The sequence below is a fragment of the Nelumbo nucifera genome, chromosome 1 (assembly GCF_055504915.1).
Source record: "Nelumbo nucifera cultivar China Antique chromosome 1, China Antique-T2T, whole genome shotgun sequence".
Lineage (NCBI taxonomy): Eukaryota > Viridiplantae > Streptophyta > Magnoliopsida > Proteales > Nelumbonaceae > Nelumbo > Nelumbo nucifera.
This window is the reverse complement of record NC_142649.1, coordinates 160467580-160492669: the sequence shown is the minus strand read 5'-3', so window position 1 is coordinate 160492669 and position 25090 is coordinate 160467580. Positions and strand designations below refer to the sequence as shown.

The following is a 25090-nucleotide window of genomic DNA, read 5'->3' as shown; positions in this document are numbered from 1 at the left end:
TTCAACAACTCTAAACAAGGGCAATTCAGTAATTTCATCAGTCTTACTAAATAAGACCACAGACCATTCTTGTGCAGTTCCACACAAATAAAAGCATGTGGTAAGGTTGCCGGCCCCGGTTTCAAGGGTTCCAGGGCCTGACCGGCGGCGGTACCACCATCGGCGTGCGCACTGCGCACTTTCCTCTTGAGCTTTCCTTCTCTTTCTTTCTCAATCGAGGTCAGCAGCAACTTACCACCCATTCTCTCTCTCTCTCTCTCTCATCGGTTCTGCCTTTAAAGTCACGAACAAAATTCGTTCTATACCTTTCTTAATCAGTCGCTCTCTCTGCTGAAAAGAATATCTACTCTTTGCCTTAAACCAGCGATCCAGAGGAATGTTTCAAAAGCTCTTCGATTCTCAGACAGGAAGAAAAGCCAATCCAAAGATAAAGTAAGATAAAGGCTTCTCACCTCCAACGGATGTAAATTTTCTCGAAAACGGGTTGAACAGTCAGAGGAGCAGAAGAAGAACAAAAGAGGGTTTCTGTTTTCTCTTTGAATATTTTTCCTTTTTTATTTTTGAGAGATACTTTTCCATTTTTGGGTTGGTAATCGAGAGGTTGAGTTTAGGGGTAACTGAGAGATGGACCCTGCTGCTCTCGACGATATAATTAATCGGCTTCTGGAAGTTCGATATAGACCAGGGAAGCAGGTCCAACTGTCGGAGACGGAGATCAAGCAGCTCTGCGTCGTCTCTAAGGACATTTTCATGCAGCAACCCAATCTATTGGAGCTTGAAGCGCCCATCAAAATTTGCGGTAATATTATGGCAACACATCGTTCCATTTTATGAGTATCTGTTTTATGTGTACATTCAGTTGCCTGTGCTGAATTTGGGTCTGCTCAATTTGGGCTTGGAACTATAAAATCATGTTCCGGATGTCGGCCAAATTGCATGTTTGCAAATGGATTGTGCTCAATTTCTAAGTTCTACCAAGAAATGTCTTTTAATGGTACTGATTAAGTTACTTTCTGGAAATTAGTTTTACTTAAAAAGTTCAACAAGAAATAGGATTGGTGATTTGGAAATGTTTGTACTCCCTTTTATTTGGTTTTCTGGTCGGGCCAAATAGGTTGGCCAATGAAGACTGAGGTTGAATTCTGCTTTTGTTTATCAGCTCATCCAAGTGACTTATTAATCTATTCTCCTCAGAGACTATATTCCTCTCCCTGCAGTAGTTCATGCTCAATTTGCAATTAGCTAAAATAATTAGATATGGTTATGGGTGACATTGCTTATTTTGAAATGTTTAGTCCACGGTCTCCACATTTGACTTTGAAAATTGCTATTATTTGTAACTAGTAGTAGTGTTCATATTAGTGTATGCGGTGTCATTAATCATATCCTCATTGTTTCATCATTGGTATAGCATTTATGGGTGGGTTTGATGGAATATTGTGTCAGTCCTGTCATAGTGTATCACTGTATCTGGAAGAAATTGTGATGTGAGGTTTATCTTGATCAGTAAATTGAAGTAGTTGATGAAAATGTCAACCAATGTAACCATGTTGGGTATATGTGCTCAGTCATTAATGATGATGGTTTATCTTAGTAGTGAGCAAGGTTCAAAATTTGTCACGTATTGGTGGGCCACCGATACACAAAATATGGGTGTTTTGGGCTTTTGACCTATTTCTGGGGGTAGACAGGCCTAAAACCTACCCTCTGACCTATTTTGAAAGAAAAAAACTTAAAAAAGGGGGGGGGGGGTGCAAGGTTCAAAGTATCGATACATCCCTCATGCCGAATCCGGGTGTATCAATACTTTGAACCTTGGTAGTGAGACTGATTGGGGTGCTATTTATGCAAATCCATATTGATATGATGTTAGTCACATGTGCAATTTGGCTTGTGATTTCTACTACAATGTTGCTTTATGATGGTGGAGGTTTTTCCTTTTTAATTCAAACTTTTTCTTGGTTTTTGAAATTAGATGAGTATATTCCAGTTATATGACATTTGATTGTGTTTTGGCTTAGTGTGCAAGAAATAAAATAAGAGAAAGTAGACTTAGATGGCTAGGTCATGTGCATAGATGGTTATATTCCATTTATATGACATTTCATTGGATGGAACCTAGGAGTAGCTCCAATAGGTGATAAAATGAGAGAAAGTAGACTTAGATGGTTAGGTCACGTGCATAGGAGATCTTTGACAGCACCCATAAGAAGAACTGATTTGTTGCAAGTTGAAGGGGCTAGAAGGGGTAGGGATAGACCAGAAAGGACATGGGTTGAAGTAGTAAGAAATGATTTAAGTGCTAATAATTTAACAATGGATGTGGCGTTAGCTAGAACCGAATGGCGAATGCTCCATTCTAGTATGTGTCTATGTGATAGAAGGGAGCATTGCTTGATATGATGGTAAAATCTCAGGCTAACATGTGTGTGAATATGAGTTTGAGTCTGATGGTATCTACTTCTTGCAAACCATGCCTGAGATTAGAAGTTTACCCAATTCCCCCTTTATCTCTAATGTGTTGGAGACTTGTGTTGTGCCGTTTGTTGGTGTGATAGTAAAATCTTGGGCTGACATTCTGTGTGTGAGAATGTGAATTTGAGCCTAATGGTGGCCACTTTGTGCAAAATATGCTTGCGGTTAGGGATGGGCCATGGCCTTTATCTCTAACATGTATTGGAAGTTGAAATCAGTGATTTAGAAGGCACACCTAGGTGCTTCGGTGAGGCGCATTTTAGGGTATGCGCCTCACCTAGGTCCTAGGCGTAGTACTTTCAATCAAGGTTCAAAGTGTCGACACAAGCCTACCTATCGGTACTTTTTTTTAGGTTTTATTTATTTATTTTTTCGAAACCGATTTAGAGGGGTCGGTTTAAGGCCATCGACACGATACGTATCAGCCGATATGGGCCGATACATATTGATACTTTGAACCTTGCTTTCAATAGGCGCATGCCTGGTGCACCTATGTGTGCACCCGATGTGCCTTGCGCCTCTGCCCAGGTGTGTGCCTAGTGGCTGGGTCGGGGGCTTGGTATAAAGGCGGCTCGTAGAATGAAGAATGCAATATGTTTTAGTGTTTTACATCGCATTAGGTACTTGAAGTAACACAATTAAGGAAAAAAAGAGATTGTTGGTTTTACATGCTTGAGAATGTTTTATATGTTTGATTTTATTTTTAGATTTCATTTGAATATGCTTTATATGTTATGTTTATGTATTTTAATTTTAGATAACAGGTTTTTTAAGACATTTATTTTAATATTCAAGTTTAGATTTTTTATTAATATTATGTTTAATATTTTTTGCGTTTTTTTTTGAATTTTTTGATTTTTCTGACATTTGTTTTTGATTTTTTGCCTTTTTTTTTGTATTTTTGTGCCTTTCTTCAAAAAGGGTCACTAAAAGCCCAAATATTATTTCTCTCTTCCATCAAAATGACTCCACTAATCTCACATATGTAACTCTCCTGGAATTGCCATCAAAATGAAGGATGAAGGCATACCAAGGCCTTGGCGAAGGGAAATATTAACATGGGGATCAAAATGGGGGGGGGGGGTTGCAAAAACTCCAAGAGATTCCTATCATGACCACCGTAGTTAATGTTTGAAAGTTCTTTTCTAATGATTATCCAAAAATTGACCTAGGCCAAGATGCACTTCTTTAAACCTTACAAAGAGCTGAACTTGTTATCAAAAAGTCTTGTTTTGTTCTTCCCAAATACTCCACATGATGGCATGAATTAAAGCTTTTTTCAATGGCTCTTTGCCCAACTTACTTTCCATTGAGCAATGAAATCACAAACAACATGGGGGGGGGGGGGAACTCACTGGAAACTGCCTTATAGATAAAGTTGAGAAAGAATTGCCAAATTGTACGAGCTGTCATGTAGTTGATAAGTAGATGTCCAATGGATTCCCCATCCTTATAATACATGACACAAATACGAGGGGAAAAGTATACCTGCCCTATCCTCTTGCAAGTTGCCATAAGTATATATATATATATATATAGCCACAAGTAGCCTCCCAAATGAAAAGGGAGATTCTTGGGGAAACCAAAGTAAGCGCAACAAGTATCCTGTCTGGAAAGATGGATGATGAGGATCAAACAACTAGCATAAGGAAGAATGATTTGGAAGTAAAATTTCCGTTGAGGTAAGGGACCAAACTAACTGGTTAGGTTTGGAAGGAGAGATATAGACCTTAGAGAGGAGAAGGAGAAGCGAGGAAATGTTGAGATTCTGCCCTACTCAGTTGGAGGTGAACTAGGCCATCCTTTGTGAAGTCTGGTAAGGAGGTAGAAGTTGATATCTGGAAGCCTACTAGACACATGAAATAAGGGTGGAGTTGGGATGAGGTTGACAAGTCTAGTTTAGACACCAATGGACAATGCGTTGTAGGACTTTGTAGCAAGGATTTAAATATCGATATGATACATCCAATACGAGGCGTATCATATCGGTATCGTCTAGAGGGGATACGGGATACGCTACGACTAAACCCGTATCCCCTGAATTGCGCATATCAGAGTGATACACATTCGTATCAGCCCGTATTGTGTTGTATCGACCGATATGCACCGATACGGATCGACGTGTTTCTCGCATGTTTATTTGTAAAAAATGCAATTGGAATGATTCGAACACAAATCACCCAATGTTAAAGCCTTATCCGTGCGCTTGATCCACTAGGCCACTTTTCATCTTATGGAATTTAATGAAATAAAATAACTTTTTTCTATTCTAGTGTCTACATGTAATGCAGACAAATTACACTTGTGTTTAACAATTCCAACAAAATAATAAAAAAATAATATTCAAAACTAATATTTTATAAACTAATAGAATAAATAATTTCTTAAATTCACATTTATATAAAAAATTTGTTTAATCTCAAGAAATTTATGCTAATAAAGATATTAATAATACAATAATTATTTTAGTACTTAATATTTATAAATTTGAGCATGATATGTATCATAAAATTTTATTAATTATTAATTAGTATTTTAATCTGAACTAAATAAAAGTATATATAATATTTAAAAAAACCTCGAGAATATAATATAAATTGAATTTGTCAAATCCATTTATCTACATTTATATCAACAAATGATTTTTTTATCTCAAAATTTATGGAAACAAAAATATTAATAATGGAATAATTATTTTAGTAGTTAAAAATTATGAATTTGCATATGATGTGTATCTTAGAAATTTTAATATATTTGATATATTTTAAGTTAATATTTTAATAATTTTTTGATTTATATTTTAATTATATTTTATAATAACGTGTTTATTTTTTACAAAAATAAAAATATTGTTAACTAATCATTTGAGAATTAGTTTTAGTCGACTTTCGATTAATATTAAAAATTAAAAATAGTAAAATAGAAAATAATCGATATAATAATTCACATATAATAGTTGCATATGTTTTGTGCCTTGAAATTCAGTAGAAAATAACATAATAATAGCTTTATGCATGTATTAATTTGTAAAAAATGTATAATATGTTCTAGGATTCTTGATTGATACATAATCAATAAAATTTTATGATTCTTATGCATCCCGCTATAAAATAAGTGATATAGTAATTCACATATAATAGTTGCTTATGTTTTGTGCCTTGAAATTCAATAGAAAATAACATAATAATAGCTTTCTGCATGTATTAATTTATAAAAAATATATATAATATGTTCCAGGATTCTTGATTGATACATTATCAATAAAATTTTATGATTTCTATGCATCCCACTATATTAATTTTAGTATATTTCTTCACATATACCTTTAGAATATACATTTTCTATGTATCTATACATTAACTATGGCTATTTTGATCTTAAAAATTATGTTATTAATATATTTATGGAATTCATATGCATTTTTCGGCATATCCATATTTTTTCGTTCGTATCCATGCGTTTCCAAAGCGTATCCGTATCCGTATCCGAGTGGTCTGATACGATACCCGATACCGATACTTAAATCCTTCCTTTGTAGGGACCATATTACTGAGGGGAGAGTTTGAAGTTATCTCGTTGCTAAGAAGACTGTTTGTAGGGACGTAAATTGAGATAGATGAAGTCTCCTAATGATATTCCAGAGGCCCATGTTTCTTAGTATTTCATGCATTGTTGAGCCTGCTCCAAGTTTGCCTTGAGATATTTAATAACAACATCACGAGCAGTAAGCTGTTCAATGTCAACTGCATTGGCTGATGATCCACACTCGTAAGGGAGAATGAAAGGGGGGTTGGGTTATCATCATATAGGGATTTGAAGGATGTCATACCTGCAGAGACATGGTAGGATGTATTGTAGCAAATTAGCAATACTCAACCCAAGGAAACCACAAGATCCATTGCTTGGGCCTATCTCTGACAAAGCACCTCAGATATGTTTCGATGCCCTTGTTCATGACCTTAGTCTGGCCATCAGACTAGGGATGATGGCTAGTGGAATGGTTCAGTTTTGTACCTTGCAACTTGAAGTAATCCCACCAAAAATTGCTCATAGATGTCAGGTTCCAATCTGAAAGTATAGCTCATGTAGTGCCATGCAATCGAGTAACTCTCGAATGAAAGCTTCTGCAACCAAAGTTGAAGTATAGTCTTGTGACAATGGGATGAAATGTCTGTATTTGGATAGGTGATCAATCACCACCATAATAACCGTTTTGCCCTTAGAAGATGGAAGACTTGTAATAATTCCATAGAAACTTCGTCCCACACTAGGTTAGGGATCTTTTGGGGCTGTAGCCGTCCACTTGGCATCTGAGCTGTGACAAAATCCTTGACAGTCCACCGCTTGCCCACCCAAAAATAATGGGCTGATAACCTTTGATAAGTTTTAAGAATGCCAACATGACCTCCCATTGCCGAGCTGTGAAAAAGGGTAGCAAGTCAGCAATATGGGCCGAGTGGGTTGGGATAACCATGTGGCCTTTGTAGTAGAATAGAACTGAACTATCGACTGAGTAACCGAGTGTTGAACATGGGTCCTGTGTCCATTTCTCACGTATCTGAGTAAGTGCTTGTCATCATGGGCTTCATGCTGGATTATGTCAAACAAGGAATAGTTGGGCTTAGAGATATTGAACTGGCCCAACTCATGAAAGAAAGAAAGAGCATCTGCTATCCTATTTTCAGGCCTGGGCTTCTATCCAATAACAAAATCATAGCCCAGTAGCTTATATACCCAATGCTGTTGCTTCAGAGTGTGAAGTTTTTGCTCCAAGAGATGTTTCAGACTTTTTGATTAGTGTGAATGACAAGTTTATGTCCCAACAAATAGGCACACCATTTAATAACCACCAAGACTACTGTCATCATCTCCTTTTCATAGGCTAATGTGGCGAATCTGCCATCCTATTTGCAGGCCTGGGCTTCTATTCAATAACAAAATTGTACCCAATGCTGTTGCTTCGGAGTGTGAAATTTTTTGCTCCAAGAGATGTTTCAGACTTTTTGGTCAGTGCAAATGACAAATTTATGTCCCAACAAATAGGCACGCCATTTAATAACCACCAAGACTACTGCCATCAGCTCCTGCTCATAGGCTGATGTGGCTTGGGCCTATGGAGACAACTGTTTGCTGAAATAAAGCAAGGGGCTGGCCTTCTAGCATTAAGATAGCATGGCACTGATCCCACTTCCAGATGCATCACATTCAAGAGTAAATATTCTTGGAAAAATCCAGGAGGATTAGTGTAGATACAACCTTCTTTAATACCTCAGAGGCTTGTTGAGCATAATCATCCCAGTTGAAGGCTTCCTTGCACAGAAGTTGAGTAAGTGGTGCAGCCAACACCCCATATTTGGGTATAAAATGTTTGTGGTAACTTGTATGGCCCAGGAAGCCATCTAGGCTTTTAACAGTTGTGTGTATGGGCCATTTATGTATGCTTTCAATTTTGTCTGGGTCAGCCATCACCTTCTCTGCTAATACTACATGGCCCAAATACTGAACCTCGGTCTGCTCAAAAACACATTTTGAAGCTTTTGCATACAATTGATTGTCTTAAAAGATCCAAGGTAGTAGTGAGGTGCTGTGGATGTGAACATGATGGCTTGAAATGTGGACGGTGTGTTGGTCAGCCCAAAGGGCATGACTAAAAACTCATACCGCCCATCATGCATTCTAAACACCATCTTGTGGACATCCTCCGGGTGTACTTGAATCTGATGATACCTGGAACGTTAGTCCAACTTGGAGAACATTGTAGCTGCTTGTAGGTCATCTAGTAACTCATCTATGAATGGGATTGTAAAACGATCTCGGGTCTTCTATAGTGATTTGATTTGAAGTTCTGTAGTCTGCACAGAACTTCTGTCTATGACAGGATTCCAAAAGCTGATATTTCTAGAATTATGGGGAGTCCTAGATACTTCATTGGCCACTGAGAAACCTCACAGCCCAAAACAGAAGCACATTCCTGTATCTCTCTCTCACTCATGTTGATTCCCACCACACAACTCTTGCTGAAATTTATTTTGAGATTGGACACCCTCTCAAATAGCTGTACTACCAACTTCAGATTCCTAACCATGCTAGTGTCATCTCTTTCACAAAACAAAATTGTATCATTAGCAAACTGAAGATGTGTCACTGAGACCCTATCTCTTCCAACTCTCCAACTTCTCACCAATCCTCTAACATCAGCTCTGTCAATTAACATCCAAAGTACCTCTGCAATCGTGGTGAATAGGAATGGGGAGAGAGGGTCACCTTGTCTAATACCATTAGGGAAGTGATGCACTACTGTTCCATTCACCAGGACTGAACAATGGCATGACTCAAGGCAGCCCTTAGTCCATTTACACTTCTCACCAAATCAAAATTCTTCAATACCTCCAAAAGGAAAGACCAATCCACTAAATCATACGCCTTTTCCAAATCAAGTTTACACACTAACCCTTTCTTTCTATTTCTTCTGTATTCCTCCAAGCTCTCATTGGCTATTAGGATTTGATAAATGATTTGTCTATCCCCAATGAATGCCCCTTGGTTCAAGGATATTAAGAAAGGAAGCACTTCATTTGCTTCTTAGGAATAAGAGCAATAAAGGTAGAGTTCATCCCCGGGTTAATCACGCTTCTTTCAAAAAACTCATTGAACACCTTTTGGACGTCCAACTTTAGAAAATCCCAACAATCCTGATAAAATGCCATTGTAAACCCGTCTGGCCCTAGAGCCTTGGCTCTATCCATAGGAAAGATTGCTTCCTTTATTTCCTCCAACTTGAAAGGTCTTTCCAACCATATCTTAGCATCCTCCGAAAGTGTTGTCCACTCCAACCCATCTAAGCTTATTCTTTGAGAAAGGGGCCTTGTAAAGATTGATTTGAAATGATCCACAAAGGCCCTAGCTATTTCCCCATGTTGAGTCAGAGATTCTCCATCTACTTCAAGCTTAGAAATGAAATTCCTTCTCCTCCTGGCATTTGCCATTGCATGAAAGAATCTCGTTCCCTTATCCACAGGTATCTTGACTTTTGTCTCCAACTGATATTTTCTTTGTCAAAATATATCTTCTAGTTTCTTTCTAGTTGCTGTCTTGGAGTAGTGTGAAGGATATTGCAAGGACGGAGGCATTTTTAAGAAGATCCTTACTGAAGGGGAGAAATGGGAGAATCCTAAGGACCTGGATGAAGTGTTTGTTAAATATGAAGCTAAGCTTGAGGATGGAGCTGTGGTTTCAAAATTTGATGGAGTTGAATTCACTGTCAAAACTGGGTATTTCTGTCCTGCTTTGGCAAAGGCTGTTAAAACAATGAAGAAGGGAGAAAAGGTTCTTCTCACAGTGAAGCCACAATATGCATTTGGAGATAAGGGCAGACCAGCCTGTGGTGATGAAGGTGCTATTCCACCAAATTCTGTGTTTCAAATAACATTGGAGTTGGTTTCTTGGAAGACAGTAACAGAGATAACAGATGACAAGAAGGTGCAAAAGAAGATCCTCAAGGAAGGGGAGGGCTATGAGCGCCCCAATGATGGGACTGTTGTTAAAGTGAAATTAATTGGGAAGTTGCAAGATGGAACAATCTTCTTGAAGAAGGGTCATGACGAAGAGGAACCATTTGAGTTCAAAACAGATGATGAAAAAGTAATTGATGGACTTGATAGAGCTGTGATAACTATGAAGAAGTATGGTTTTGGTTCAAAACATTTGAGCTGTGATGGACTTGAGTTCAAAACAGGTTGCTCTTGTGACAATTGCACCGGAGTATGGTTTTGGTTCATTCGAATCAAAGCAGCAATTGGCTGTGGTCCCTCCAAACTCAACTTTAATTTATGAGGTTGAGATGGTTTCCTTTGTAAAGGAGAAAGAGTCATGGGACATGAACACAGAGGAGAAAATTGAAGCTGCTGGGAATAAGAAGGAAGAAGGAAATGTTTTATTCAAAGCAGGCAAATATGCAAGAGCATCCAAGAGATACGAAAAGGCTGCAAAGTTTATAGAATATGACTCTACCTTTGGAGAAGAGGAGAAGAAGCAAGCTAAGGTGTTGAAGATCACGTGTAACCTAAATAATGCTGCCTGTAAATTGAAACTCAAGGACTACAAGCAGGCAGAAAAGCTTTGCACTAAGGTGTTGGAGCTTGACGGTAGGAATGTGAAAGCACTTTACAGGAGAGCTCAAGCATATATTCAACTGGCAGATCTAGACCTGGCTGAGTTTGATATTAAGAAGGCTCTTGAAATTGAACCAAATAATAGAGATGTGAAGCTGGAGTACAAGGTTTTGAAGGAGAAGTCAAGGAGTACAACAAGAAGGATGCTAAGTTTTACGGTAACATGTTTGCTAGAATGAGCAAATTAGAGCAGCTTGAGGCCAATAAGGGAGCAGCGAAACAGGAGCCTGAGCCCATGAGCATTGATAGCAAAGCATAAAGTTGACAAATACTAATTGGAGTTGGCGAGAGGATGGGTCTGCTTTTTATGGATTTCCTAGTTCTTTTACTCTTACTTTTTTATTTCCTAATATGAAATGGTTTCTTGGTTCTTGGCAAGACTAGGATTTGGGAGTGGGGCTGTTGCTGATTATACCTAAGTTAAAATCAATCCAACTTTCTTAGAGACTACCTTTCAACCCTGTCATTTTCCCTGAAGGTTCCTTCCCCTTCCTTAGCATCTAAGATCTCAATTTGATGTATAAACTCTTGCTTCCTTTCTTCAAATCTGCCAAACTGATGGGTATTCCACTCTTTGATTTTTTCATCTTTAACTCCTTCAGCTTTCGATTAAATTTATACCCTTCCATAAAACCTCCGGATTGCACTCTATCCGCCATTACTTAATTTGCTCAACATTACGGTTTTGCCTAGAACAAAAGATCCCTATTAACCTCTTGTTTGTTCGGTGAATTTGCCATCCCATTAGCCACTCTGTGTGTATTTTTAAAACCATATTACTGGTTAACCAAATGAATTTCCTCATTAAGCCCTTGTCTGCCCAGATGAATGTCTTTGATTTCTTTAACCATCCCAACACCAATTTAGAATCCCCTTCAATGAATAGCTTCTCCACATTTAAATATTTTGCAATATGAACCCCTTGGATAATAGAATGAAATTCCTCTATGACAGAATCCCTCACGCCCATTTATGAAAAGCCTCAAGAAATCCTCAGGTTGATTGAGATCTATGTAGGCAAGATATCTTTTCAGGCATGGTTGATGACTTCCATTGAAGTAGCCTTGTGGAAGGAAGCTCAAAGGATGGAAGATGAAGTGGTAAAAGAAGGGTGCTTACATGGCAGGAGAAGAGTGGTTATTTCTAATGAGAATGGAAATTATACCAAAATAGTGGTACAAAGGTTGGAGAGACTAATGGATAAGGATCTAGGTGCAATAAATTAGTGCATGGGGAAGGAGGATGGGTCAGCACATGGTTTGTGGTATGCTTAGACCTTAACAAGTGGAGTTAATGAAAGTGGAAAGGTGAAATGGAGTCAAGAGAAGAATGGGGAGCAAAAGAGGCCCATAGAAGAGGTTGGGTTGGACTTATCTAGGGTGGAACTGACAATTCAAGGACACTCGCGTGTGGTATCTTTAAAAGTCATGTGGGGGCTTCAGTTTTAAATGAAAACGGGCCAGTTATCTTGATTCTGACAAATGACGATTGAAAGGGGGGGGGGAGAAAATAGGCCAAGTGGGTCAGTCTTTGGTATTAAGCCAAAGAAAGGTGGGCACATGACATCTATCAAGGAGCATGTGAGTCTTAATGGGGGTGATGGACAGCAATCTCGGTCCACCATCATCTTCAAGAAGGGTGGTGAGTTTGAAGGGCGTTTAAAGTAGATTGGGCATAGTTGGTGGTGTGAAGTTAGGGCAACATGGGGGAAGAAAGGAATCATCTTCGAGAATCAGAAGAGGGTTTTATCTTTAATAAGGGGAAAGGTGAATGGTGACAAATGGGAGTGGGTTGTCACTAGGTTTGTTCGGAATGATGAGAAGGGTTCGTTGTAAGCTAGAAGGGGAAGTCCTCCTTGTTGAGGACGGGTAGAAAGCGGCGAAGTTAGGGCAACATGGGGGAAGAAAGGAATCATCTTCGAGAATCAGAAGAGGGTTTTATCTTTAATAAGGGGAAAGGTGGATGGTGACAAATGGGAGTGGGTTGTCACTAGGTTTGTTCGGAATGATGAGAAGGGTTCGTTGTAAGCTAGAAGGGGAAGTCCTCCTTGTTGAGGACGGGTAGAAAGCGGCGAAGTTGGATTGCCACCAAGAATCATACTATGTCTACACGAGATGGGGCGGTTCCTTAGCATCAATGCGATAAGGTTGTTCTTGGTGAATAAACGTTGCTAGGTAAACAATGAATCTTGAAGTTACAGAAATGATGGTTGGGGTAACAATAGTCCTTTCTTTTGATGGTATTTTAGAGGAAATGCTATCAGTCAAGGCTGTTTCAATGAGAATGGAATGGGTTTTGCAGGTACAGAAATGCTATCAGTCAAGATGAGCTTTCTATGAGTCAGAATTGGATCGGTGTGGTAATGGATTTTCATCTAATGGAGATCGATTCTAAACGTACTATTGAGATTGGCTTTGTAGAGATGGAGAAAGATTGTAATGCTCAAGGCAGAAATGAGAAAGTGACAGTGGGTCTGTGAATCTAGTGATTTGGAAGGAGAGATAGAGACAATTATCTCAGAAGATGTTATTAAGGTGCTTGTGGGCAAACTATGGGTTGATTTGGGGCAAAAAAGGGTTGTGAATATAGTTGAAGGGGCTAGCATTGGTGACAACTAATTGGAGAACTTGAAGAAAGCCCTAAGGAACAAAAAATGCATAATTGATTCATGTCACTAAAGTCTTCAATTGTTTGAAGGATGGTCTTCTGGGGGTGGGTCCCTATATTAAGTTTGAGAAAGTCTATAAGAAGGGTGTGAAGATCAAAAATAGAATTCAGAAAGGTGCTATGAAGAGTAACTCCTTTGATAAAGTGTGGAGAAAGATTGATAAGAGCAAGATGGAGACAACTTCTGATTCTTGAGTAGAAGGAAATAGAGTGTGGAAGAGATGGAGGAAGAGAGTGAAGATGTGAAGGACAATATGAACTGAGAATGTTGATTTGGAAAAAAAATGTTGACACAGAGGTCCAAGTGAGTAAAGCATTAGTTTTTTTCCCCCTAGGAAGGGGAGATTTGCAAGAAAAGCTTTCATGTAATTGGAAAAGAAATATGTTTTGAGTGTTGATTAATTGATTGTAGAGATTTTATTTCATTTGTTCATTGGGCAGAGTGAATATGGTGTTTGGTGCGTCTTTTGGTCTGCAAGAAGCTCAAAAGAACAAAAATTGATCTTTTCCCGTTTGGCATCGTGTAGACTAAAAGACTCAAACACACCTGTGGAAAAGCCAAAAAAGCTGAAAATTGGGAAGCTTCAAATGAAGCTTTTGGGTCTTTCCATCCTAAAATAACCTTTTCAGCTGTTTTAAACAGCCCAATAGACCAAGACTATCCTGGCCTTTAAAGACAAGACCTCAAAAGCTTGGTATATCTTCTTGTCTACTGGACTGTTGAAAGATCTACCTAGAAAGACTTGCCAAACGCTGTCTTATTGGGTGGTTTTGAGGGCTTGTAGGGAGGCTTTCTTTTTGTTGAAGGTTTGGGTGGGGGTTGAATTTATACTTAAACAGTTTGTTGGAGGGTGGTGAGCTTTGTCTTTTTCTTTGGGTGATAACACCTCTTCTTGTAATCTCTTCTCTTCTTAATAAATTTTCCTTTTTATTTACTACCCAAAAAAAGCAACAATGTTGCTAGAGGCATCAAACTCCTACTACCAAAGGGTTAGGATTGCCTTGCCTGCTCTCATCAAAATTCAGTTTTGTGAAGTCCTCCTTTATAGGAGGTGACCAAGCCATATTTACCACCTTTTTTGAGGAACTTCTTGCTACTTCACCCCAATTTCATGGAATATCATCAAGAGAAACGTGTGCAAAAATTCTTCCATTGTTCTAGTTACTCCATGTTTGCTCAAAATTCATTCTTTGCAAAATGTAATCTAGAATTTTCCGGTTTACATGCCTTCTCTAAACCCACCTACATAATAACATGTCTTGCTGTCCACTTGTCCCTTGGGAGGCAGAACTGACTGTAAGGAGAACCCTCGTTTGATTTTCTAGTGTCTTGAAAAGAATTTTATAAAAACTACTAATCAAACATTACCTATTTGAAGTCTTTTAGTTGCAAAGCTCCTCCCACCTTCAGAATTGATGTGGTATAAGTGGCATTTTTGCTTGAAGGAAGTTTTTGTGTGAGTTATCAAAAGAAGGGAGTTTTTGTGTGGAAATTTCTAGAGTCCAAAAAACACCGGATTATTTTATAAAACAATAATGTAAATCTGTCATGTCCCCGGGCTTTGTCCTCATCCATGCTTGCAATTGCCTCCCATACTTAATTTTCAAAGAAAGGCTTATCTAGTTCTTGTTTTTATGCATTAGTTAGCATAGTTTTCATGGCGCTAGGGGGCGCCTTGTCGCCTAGTCGCCTAGGCGAAGGATTTTTTTTTTTTAAAGTAGAAAACATATATTCTATGGTAGTTTCTAAGGTTCCATAACCATATTCCTTGATAATTATCCATAATTTTCATAAGAAAAGTATACAATTCATGTTAAAGTATATAAAATCAACATATTCATGAGAAGAAAAAGAAAGGAAAATAAATTAAAAAAACATAGGGTCTGGACCCCTATTTTTGTTATAGGAAAGAAGAAGAAAATGTGTTGATTAGACAAGATTTTAAGTTCTTCCTTACTTATTGGTTCAGGTTTTGAAGTCTTTGAGGGTTCAATACAGCATAATGTCAGTGTTGATTAAACCCTGATAGATAAGAAAATAATATAAAGAAATTAGTATATAAACACAAAATGAATATTTTATTCTAAAAATGTCTATCTATAATTATAATCTCAAAAAATTAAAAATATAAAAGTATTTTATGACACAATGTACAAAATTGCTTGGCGATTAGGCAAGGCGAGCCTCCAAAGAGTACCTTGTTGCCTAGGTGTTGCCTTGACAACTATGTTAGTGTATCAAACTGTAAGCCATTCAGTGTTGGTTTGATTTGCCATTCCACCTTGAACAGTTTCATGTACAACTTCAAGATTTCTCTCTTCAAGGCTTCTTCCGCTTCTATCATTTGATCATTCACCACCAGTTGTTTAAATGTATGATCTGTTCTCCTTGTGTTTTCCATTAGATAGAAAAATTTGTATTGCCTGTCACCTTCTTTCAACCATGTTCTTGCCATTTGTCTCCATTTTATCTCCTCTTGGTAGGATACTTTGTGAAATGATACTTCACCTTCTGTGTATATTTGCTTTCTTCCAATATGATGCCCAACTCTTCTTTTCTATCCATTACGACTATCATTCCCAATAACTCCTCTTTCTTACGGTTTAAAAATTGACATTCTCCCAATTTTTTGATCTTTTCTATTAACAACAATTTTTTGGGGGTGAAGATGTGAGGATTTGTCCCTTCCATATCAAATGACTTCCACCACTACTTCATCATACCCACGAAACTCTTCTCTTCTAGCGATGTATGCTCAAATCCAAATGTGTTTGGTTTTCTTGCCCATCCTCCCCTAACAATTGGTTCATGAATGGATGGAGTTTGTTCTAAAACTACTTGATGTATTTCTAGAAACTACTCCACCCATTCTATGGACACAACATATCTATCCAACTTTACTAACAATAGGTGAATGGAATTTCTTGATTGTTTGTCTATGCATGCTTTGCTCTAGATAACAGAATAAATAGCATTCCATGGCAATTCATGAAGCTAGTGACACCTCTTATTACATGAAGTAATTTGGGGCCCCCTTTCTTTTGATATGAAAGACATCGTGTTAAAAGCACCACTCACAAACCATGGTAATCGGGAGATTCACGACCTATCCCTTATTTTATCTAACTTTTGCCCATAAATTGGTTTCTATCTCCTCATTTGGAGGTTACATTTTAATAATTATGCTTTTAAGACCACCTTCCTATCGAACTTCAATTATGATTAGTGCTTGCATGCACTGTTTAGAAAATCAGACTGGACCAGCTGGTTGGACCGGTTGAACTGTGACTTGCCCCCTGACCAGTTTGGTCATACCTTGAAAACCATGGTTCAGGCCAAAACTGGCTGACTGGCCGGTTTAACTGGAAATCAGTTGAATCAATCCTAGTTTTATGAAACCGCCTGGGTCATAACATGAATAGGAACTTCAAAACGGTGATGAAAAGACTTGAATCCAAGACCTCTTACTTGTGTGTATTGTCTTGTTACCTTAAATCCATCTATTTTGTTTGCATTTATTTGTGCTTCTTTATTGCATTTATTGCTTTAATAGATATTTTAAAGGAAATGTGTGTAATAATATTTGTGAAGTGTAATAATGAGCCATTTATCTACCAGACCACCACATGCAAATGTAATAATATTTGTGAAATATATTATATGTAGTATTTATATGACCTGTAAAATATGTGTATGCCACCTCATCATGATTCAACCTCCGCTTTGATTGCTACTGAATCTTTGACTAGTTAACCTCTCCCTTTTTCAGTTCTATGCTCGATCTGGTTCTCTAAAAATTGCTTGTTAGTAGGGTTGGGTTTAAGGTCAACCTAGGTCCAACCCTTAGATTTGGGCCTAAGGTTTGAGCTTTTAGACTGAGCCAACCTAAGCCTAGCTTGAACTAAAATTTGGCAAACTTGGGTTGGGCATGGCTTAGGTAGGTCTATTAGGCCCATTGTTAAAAAACATCAGTAACTTATTTAGCACCAATGATTTAAACCATTAAATAGAAAAATTGTACAATTTGTATACATGCCTGTATGCATGTGTAGTTGGGCCAAGTTCAGGCTGGGTTAGGGCTGGGCTAACCTCATTAGGCTCATGCTATGTAAGGGCTAGGCCTATGCCTAGCCTACTAAATAATTTTGGGCCTAGGCCTATACCAAGGACTGAAAATCAAGCCTAGCCCTTGTAAAATTTCAAGTTGGGTTGGTTTTGGGCTCATGTTGGGCCTAGGCCTATACCAACAAAATGCCACATTATTATGTTCCATTTGCTACCTGTCCTCATCAATCACATTGGCCATTGTCCCAAACACTTCTTACCAAAGAGGCTTATTTTGCAATATTTTCTCCTGTATCATTATAGGACTTTGCTTCCATATGTAGGAACTTGTTACCACACTTCTGCATCCTGAACACAATCCTCAAACACTCCACAACATGGTTTTAAATTGTATCATCTGAAACATATCTGCGAAAGATGTTCAATTCCTCTTTTTCCTTGTCAACTTCTCCAAGCATCTGACTCCATCATTTAGTCCCCATTTTACTGAGTCCTGTTATTGTTTTCATTGTCTTGTCATTTGCTCAACCTTTTCCCTCCAATACCTTTGTTCAATAGTCATCAACAATTTCTGGGTTTCCATTTCCAACTTGCATTTGATACTGCCAAGAACTCCCCAAATTTCAGCAATTTGGACAACACCTAGCTTGATGTGATGTTAGGTTTATACTCGTTTGGGCCTGTCCTCCCATATTCTAATGCTTGGGGCGTTTAACATTTTGATCCTCATGCACTTACAATTGGTTGCAGTGCTGGTAGTGCCTTGATCCTCATGCACTCCCTGTATTAGCCATTCTTTTCTCTCTTTGCCATTAACTCTATGCTCATAAGGGCTGTCAATGGTTGGATTCTGCCCAACTGATTATGTTGGTTCTGGTTCCGGTTCCATGATTTTGTCCCGATTAATAATTGGGACAACTGAGTCAGACCCAATTATTAATTGGGATGATTCTGGGTCCGTGATTTTGTCCTGATTAATAATCGGTTTGGGACTGGGACCACCCTGTCCTGACCCAGACCTGACCCGTTGACAGCCCTGATGCTCATGTGTATTATTTTATTACCCCTATTGGCTGCTGTGGTTGTAGTGTCTAAAGTGGCTAGATATCTTCAATTTGCAATTTTGGGGTCTTTCCTTCTCTTAGACTTTTTACCTCTTTTAATCTTCTGCTCTCCCTGTCACCTAGTTTTGACTTGATGGGTCTCCCTCTAAGACCAGACACCCCTGATAGTCCCCCTGTTGGCTGCTAATCAGTGCTAGATATGGCATCTAATTGTTGGGGCTCTGTGGTGCATTCTTTTTCTTTCCTCGTTATCCCATTTTTGATACCCTAAAGCACATTGCAAACTACTTGTAATACCAAAAAGCAAAAATCTCTATTGATTTTAAAGTTGCAGAAGTATACATAAATGCTCCTCTAGATCCAAAACTCTTGGAAATTAGAAAATTTTCAAACTACTGATCCTCTCAATATCCTAACATCATCGATGTCTTAGTTAGGAGCTTCCCAGATCATCTAGGTCAGTTGGATTTGTAGGAGCCTCATGGGCCATCATGGACAAAAAGCTTAATTTTTTGGGGACCTTTAGTTGCAAATCTGGCTCTTCATCTTCTTCCTCATGATCTGCCAATCTGCGTCACTTGATGACTGCCATAAACTCCATGATGGCAAAAACAGTGAAGGGCTTGCTGACAATGCTCATTTTCTCCCTACTTGTGCCATTGGCTCCAATGTACGGTTGAAAGGATGGATCCTTTGTTTTTTTTGATGAATAGGATGGATCCTTTGTTTTGCCATATAACGGAGCAGGAAGGCAGCATCTCTGTCCAAGTTATTGTAGATGGAGATTATGATAGTGCAAATTTGATTGCTTCTTTCTCCCTCCGTTCCCTCTTTTCAACCCCTTCCCATTTCATGTCTCTTCTAGAATTCAAAACTTTCAAATTTCATTCTGATTTTTTCCTGGTACTTTACAGTTTATAGTGTAGTAGTTAATTCAAATGGTCTTTTTCCCCAAAAATCAATCCAGATCAAACAAGTCAACCCAGTTCTTCTATCACAGCAGTTCAAATTTTAAACTGTGCTGAACTTCAAGCTAACTTTAACAATGATTAGGGGGGAGTATGCTTTTAAAATTCCACCAAAATTCTTCCACTTGCCATGGAAGTGCTTTAAAAGGTTAAAGTTTGCCATAAAATGCTTTAAAAACAATTAAAAAGGATAATTTCTCCTTAAAAATTAAGAAAACCAGCAGACTAAAACAGAAATATTTGAAAAATAAGAAACGAGAATTTTGTGATAGATGATGGGGGTTGCATTTCATGATTATTGATTGTTTATTTATGGTTTGATGTTAAGAGTATCAGACATACATTACTTTCGATATTTTGTTTTCCTGTTTTACATGGTCATGTTTTTATAATGATCCTTAAGTAAGATTGATGTTTACTTTTTTTCTTTTTCTCAAGGTTCATTGTAGATTTTTAACAGTTTCATAGTGTTTTCCTAGTGTATATAGTTATACTATGTTTCTGTGATCTTCCACAAACTTCTATGAATTGATTCCACTTCTATATGGACTGAGTTTACATGAAACCCAAAGTTGAGGGGAACATAGTAGGATCTGTGACTGTTCAATGTCAACATTTCTCATTCTTCTCCCTAAAGGTCTGAAACTTAATTTACCATACTGAGCAACCCAAGCCAACCCAACTGAGTCGAGCCTGGGTTAAGCAATAACTAATAAGCATATCAAATGTCAGGCTTGCTCGGCTGTCCTTAGACCCAACTGACCTGAATAACAATGCATAAATTTTTTCATAAGCAATTAATTTTTGTTACCTATGGGAATATTATAGATGTTCCCTTTTTACAGTTCTGGTTCTGCAGTAGAACTTGATTGTATGAAAAGGAAATTCTGTGTATTTCTCCCTGACATGTACTATGTATCTTGTACCCAGGTGACATTCATGGCCAGTATTCTGATCTTCTAAGGCTTTTTGAATATGGTGGATTACCTCCTCAAGCCAATTACTTATTCTTGGGGGATTATGTAGACCGGGGCAAGCAAAGCTTGGAGACAATATGCCTTCTCCTTGCATATAAAATAAAATATCCAGAGAACTTTTTTCTCTTGAGGGGTAATCATGAATGTGCTTCCATAAACCGTATATATGGATTTTATGATGAATGTAAGCGAAGATTCAATGTTAGGCTATGGAAAGTGTTCACAGACTGTTTTAACTGCCTACCTGTGGCTGCCCTGATTGATGAAAAGATTATCTGCATGCATGGAGGACTTTCTCCAGATCTTCATAATTTAGACCAGATACGAAACTTACAACGACCAACAGATGTCCCAGACACTGGGTTGCTCTGTGATCTTCTCTGGTCAGATCCCAGTAAAGATATTCAAGGTTGGGGGATGAATGACAGAGGAGTTTCATACACCTTTGGTGCTGATAAGGTTTCAGAGTTACTTGAAAAACATGATCTAGATCTTGTTTGTCGTGCTCACCAGGTGTAGATCACCTTTTCAATTATGCATTATTATTAATTTTTTTTTTTTGGAAGCAAACAATACCAATATTTTTCAACTAACTAGTACCTTGATACTGGCAGGTTGTGGAGGATGGCTACGAGTTCTTTGCTAACCGGCAACTTGTAACAATATTCTCGGCACCCAATTACTGTGGAGAGTTTGACAATTCCGGTGCCATGATGAGTGTGGATGAGACTCTAATGTGCTCCTTCCAAATATTAAAACCTGCAGAAAAGAAAGCAAGGTTCGGCTTTGGGAGCACACCTACAACTAAGCCTGGAACTCCTCCAGCTGGAGTGAAGGTATATTTAACTTTTGTTAATCTAATGAAGTATTGGGGTTTTTTGGTGGACATGATTAGAATAATGGAAGAACAAGTTTTTATTTATTTTTTCCTTTTCTTTTCCCTTTTGACTTGTTTCTTCGAACTTCATGGATCTAGTTGGGCATTAATTTGTGTAATACCAATTAAACATCATAGTTTTCAAGGCGCCAATGTCAGGCTAGTGACAGCGGGGTGCCTTGTTGCCTGGGTGTAGTTTTTTTGTTTTTGTTTTTGAATAAAATCCATGAATCCTAAGTTAGTTCCCTAGGTTCCATAGCAAGTAGCAACCATCTTCATAGAAAAAATGTATAAACTTTAAAACATAAAAAAATCAACATATTCAATAAAAATGGAAGAAAGAAAATAAATTTGAGAAAATAACAGTGTTTTAAATACTGACCCAGAGGATGAACCATTTTTGCCTCCGGGTCGCAGGTCAACAGTTCAATCATCTGGGTCTGACGGGTCAGACTGGAACATCATCAATATACATATAAACATAAATATATGTATATGTATGTATAAATATATTATATAGAATAAATAATATAATTATATTCTACTTGTAATATATGTATTATTTTGTCAATTTATATTTTCTTATTTCATTTTTTAAATTTTTTATAAATAAAAATTTAGAAAAACTGGAACCGAAAATGCAACTGGGTGATGGCTCTAATGATTTGGACATCTGGGTCAATGGTGGGTTGAAAATATTGGAAAAATAGGGGCTGAGCCCCTATTTAGAAGAAGATGATGTATATCAAAAAACCATGGTCCATGGAAGCTATCTTTTGCATTGAGATGAATGATAATAATGCTTAGAGAAAAAAGTAGATAAGATCTTCATATGGTATTCATTAATATAGAAAAGCATATGATAGAGTTCCTAGAGAGATAATATGGTGAGTTTAAAGGTGCAGCAACCAATGTTAGAACACCTATGGGACTGCGCTAAGGCTCAACAAGTCTATTTATTTGCACTAGTCATGTATATATTGAGGAGGGGGTCCATCTTGCTTGTTTGCTGCTGATATAGTATTAATTGATGAAACTAAAGAAGGATTAAATGCAGAATTATTTATAGACAAATGCCTTAGAAACAAGATGTTTCAAAATAAGCAGAACTAAAAGAGAATATAATCAATGTAAATCTAATAATAATGGAAGCAGAAATCAGAGTACTCTTAGCATTGGAGACAAGAGATAACTCAATGTAGCCTCTTCCATTGCCTTAGTTTGAGAATCCACAGCTGGGAGAGATTGAGAAAGGTGTTACTCGTAGAACTATAGCAAGTTTGGCAAAATGGAAGGGTGCATCCAAATCTTAAGTGATAGGAGAATACCACTTAGGCTAAAAGAAAAATTCTATAGAACAATTGGAAGGTCAACAATGTTCTGTGGAGAAAAGTGCTGGGCAGTAAAGAAACAGTATGTCCAAAAAATGTGTACCAGTGTTGAGTTGGGTGAGTGGGAAAAGTAGAAAGGACAGGATCTGTAATGAACTTATTCGAAGAACCTTTGACTAGCTACAATTGGGTATAGAATGAAAGAAAGTGGACTAAAATGGTTTGGTCATGTGCAGAGAAGACCATCTACAGTACCTGTAGGAAGTGATCTATTACAAGTTGAAGGGGGCTAGAAGAGTTGGGGGAAGACCAAGAAGGATGTGTTGAAGTAGTGAAAAATGATTTAAGGGCTCTTAGTTTAACATAGATATGGCTTTAAACAGAATGGAATGGCAGAACATGATTCATGTAGCGTTTGGAGTCAATTCCAATGATATTCAAGATCTAAATATGCTGATCTGTGGTGGGAATGTATTTCTGAATTCTTTATGGATAATTAACTGTCACATTTTTCTTGTTTATGGAATGGAACTTTCCTATTGGGCTGTATTTGTTTCCTTCAGAAAGTAAGCAAGCCAGAGAATAGTTTAATTACAGGATATAGGAATTTCCTATTGGACTTGAAAGTTCTTGAGATAATTACAGGATATAGGAATTTCCTATTGGACTTGAAAGTTCTTGAGATAATTACAGGATATAGGAATTTCCCACAGTATCCTCTCTCACTCATTTTCTGAGGAACTAAAAATAGTTTAATGAGAGAAGAGAAGCTTCATTTCGTTAATAACTAGGTCTTCATGTAGAATGTTATAGTTCTCCTTTTTTGTGAATGCCTGTAAATTTGGGATTTTTTTGGATAAGCTTCTTCTATTGAGCTTTGAGCTGTGGATAGCAACATTTAACCAAAAAGTGTGTTGAGCATTTGGTAAAAGTTGCTCACTTGCTTGTAAAAACATTATTGTCTAAAATTGGGCCTTTTTGTTTTGGGGCTTTAAAATCACAAATCCTGAAGCATAAAAAAAAAAAAATCAAATGCAACTTGTAATTTTATCGATATTGTAAAAAAAAAGAATGATTTATAATAGAAGACATGTGCTTCACACCCCTTTATATAGACCAGACCTAGCTGCTTATCTTCTCACTCGATATCTATATTCATGATTCATGGGGAATAGCCCCCAATACAGATTTCTTCTAGTCACTGCTTGCCTAGATAATGCATCAGCTAGGTTGTTGGCTGATCTAGAGTCCATGAGAATGTGGCTTGAAGCTCTCTTTTCAGATGTAACACTTTCTTGTCAGGTTTCTGTAAGTTCAAAAACAGGAGCAACTCTAATAATTCCGTATTCAAGAAAATTACAGGAAAGGTGTTTTCTTGCTTAGTCATTCACAAATTGTTAAAGGAAAGGTATAGAGGCTTTAATTCCTTTTTTGGTATATGATAATCTTTTTTGTAAAGAATCATGGGTTGGGGGTATAGCAATACTGGGAAGTAACTATACATTCCCTGTCTACAACCCCTTGTTGTACATGGATCTTTTTGTTTATTAATGTAATACTTTACCTTTTCCCGAAAAAAAAGATAAAAAACCCATAACCACTCTTGAGTCCCCTTCTCTTTGCACAAGGGTTTTGGCCGGTCTTAACCCTTGCAAAACCACCATTATTTCAGCTCTCGTGGAGTTAGTTATCATAACCTATGAGGCCAGAGATGATCACCATGATATTCTCATATTTTAGCACATTCCAAAGCTCAATGGCAGAAGCTTATTCAAAGAAAGCCTAAATTTACAGGCTTAAGGGTTTTGGAGTATTATTTTATTTTTGGCGAATGGTTTGACCACTTCTGTAATGAAATCCATGATCTCTATTGCCTGACATATTATATGTTAATTGAACCTCGTTTGTTTTCCATATGCTAACAAACCAAATCTTTTGAAGATATTATTTGTGTTTATACTTTGCTCATGCAAGGTTTGCTCTGTATTTTCTTGAAGATATTGTGTTTTAGATTACCTTATCTTATTTTTTTCCTTAAAAAAAAGATATTATGTATTATTTAAAACGCAAGCTCTTTTCCTCTTGTTAATTTTAATGTTCCTGTGCAGTCTTTCCTTGGTGCCAAAGTATGAGAATTTGGTGGATGTGATGGGGATGACTCATTTCAAGTGTGTCATGAAGGTCAGACAAGGTTTATCCAGGGAGCATGGGGTTGGTTTCAATCTATTGCAAGAGAAGTGTATAAAAGAAGGCCTTAATCTCGAAAGAATGCGAGATGAAAATTTCATTTGACCTTGGTATTAACTTGGCCTCAGTCCCTCCATGTACACTAGAATCTGTCTATTGCTGCTATGAATGATTTAGCTTGTGAACTTGCAAGTGTTGATTTTTCTCGTTTTGGACCTTAGCGGAATGTCGTAACAGTTTAATATATTATACTCTTCAAGTTTCAATCCCTCATGGGAAAAGAAGTGAGAACCAAAAGTTTTCCAAA

At 37.5% G+C, this 25090-nt stretch overlaps 1 protein-coding gene and 1 pseudogene across 2 annotated transcripts; both read left to right on the top strand.

The window, feature by feature from the left end:
* The first annotated feature begins 78 nt into the window (after nt 1–78).
* LOC104610024 (serine/threonine-protein phosphatase PP1-like) lies at nt 79–25090 on the top strand. Its single transcript, XM_010276482.3, has 5 exons — nt 79–219; nt 365–799; nt 20342–20901; nt 21003–21224; nt 24705–25090. Exons 2-5 carry the CDS (start codon nt 625–627, stop codon nt 24726–24728), a joined length of 981 nt encoding a protein of 326 aa, XP_010274784.1. The 5' UTR covers nt 79–219; nt 365–624; the 3' UTR covers nt 24729–25090.
* LOC104610081 (70 kDa peptidyl-prolyl isomerase pseudogene) lies at nt 7648–10965 on the top strand (annotated as a pseudogene). The gene is made up of 3 exons (XR_016081142.1): nt 7648–7686; nt 9560–10157; nt 10201–10965. The product of XR_016081142.1 is annotated as a 70 kDa peptidyl-prolyl isomerase pseudogene (transcript).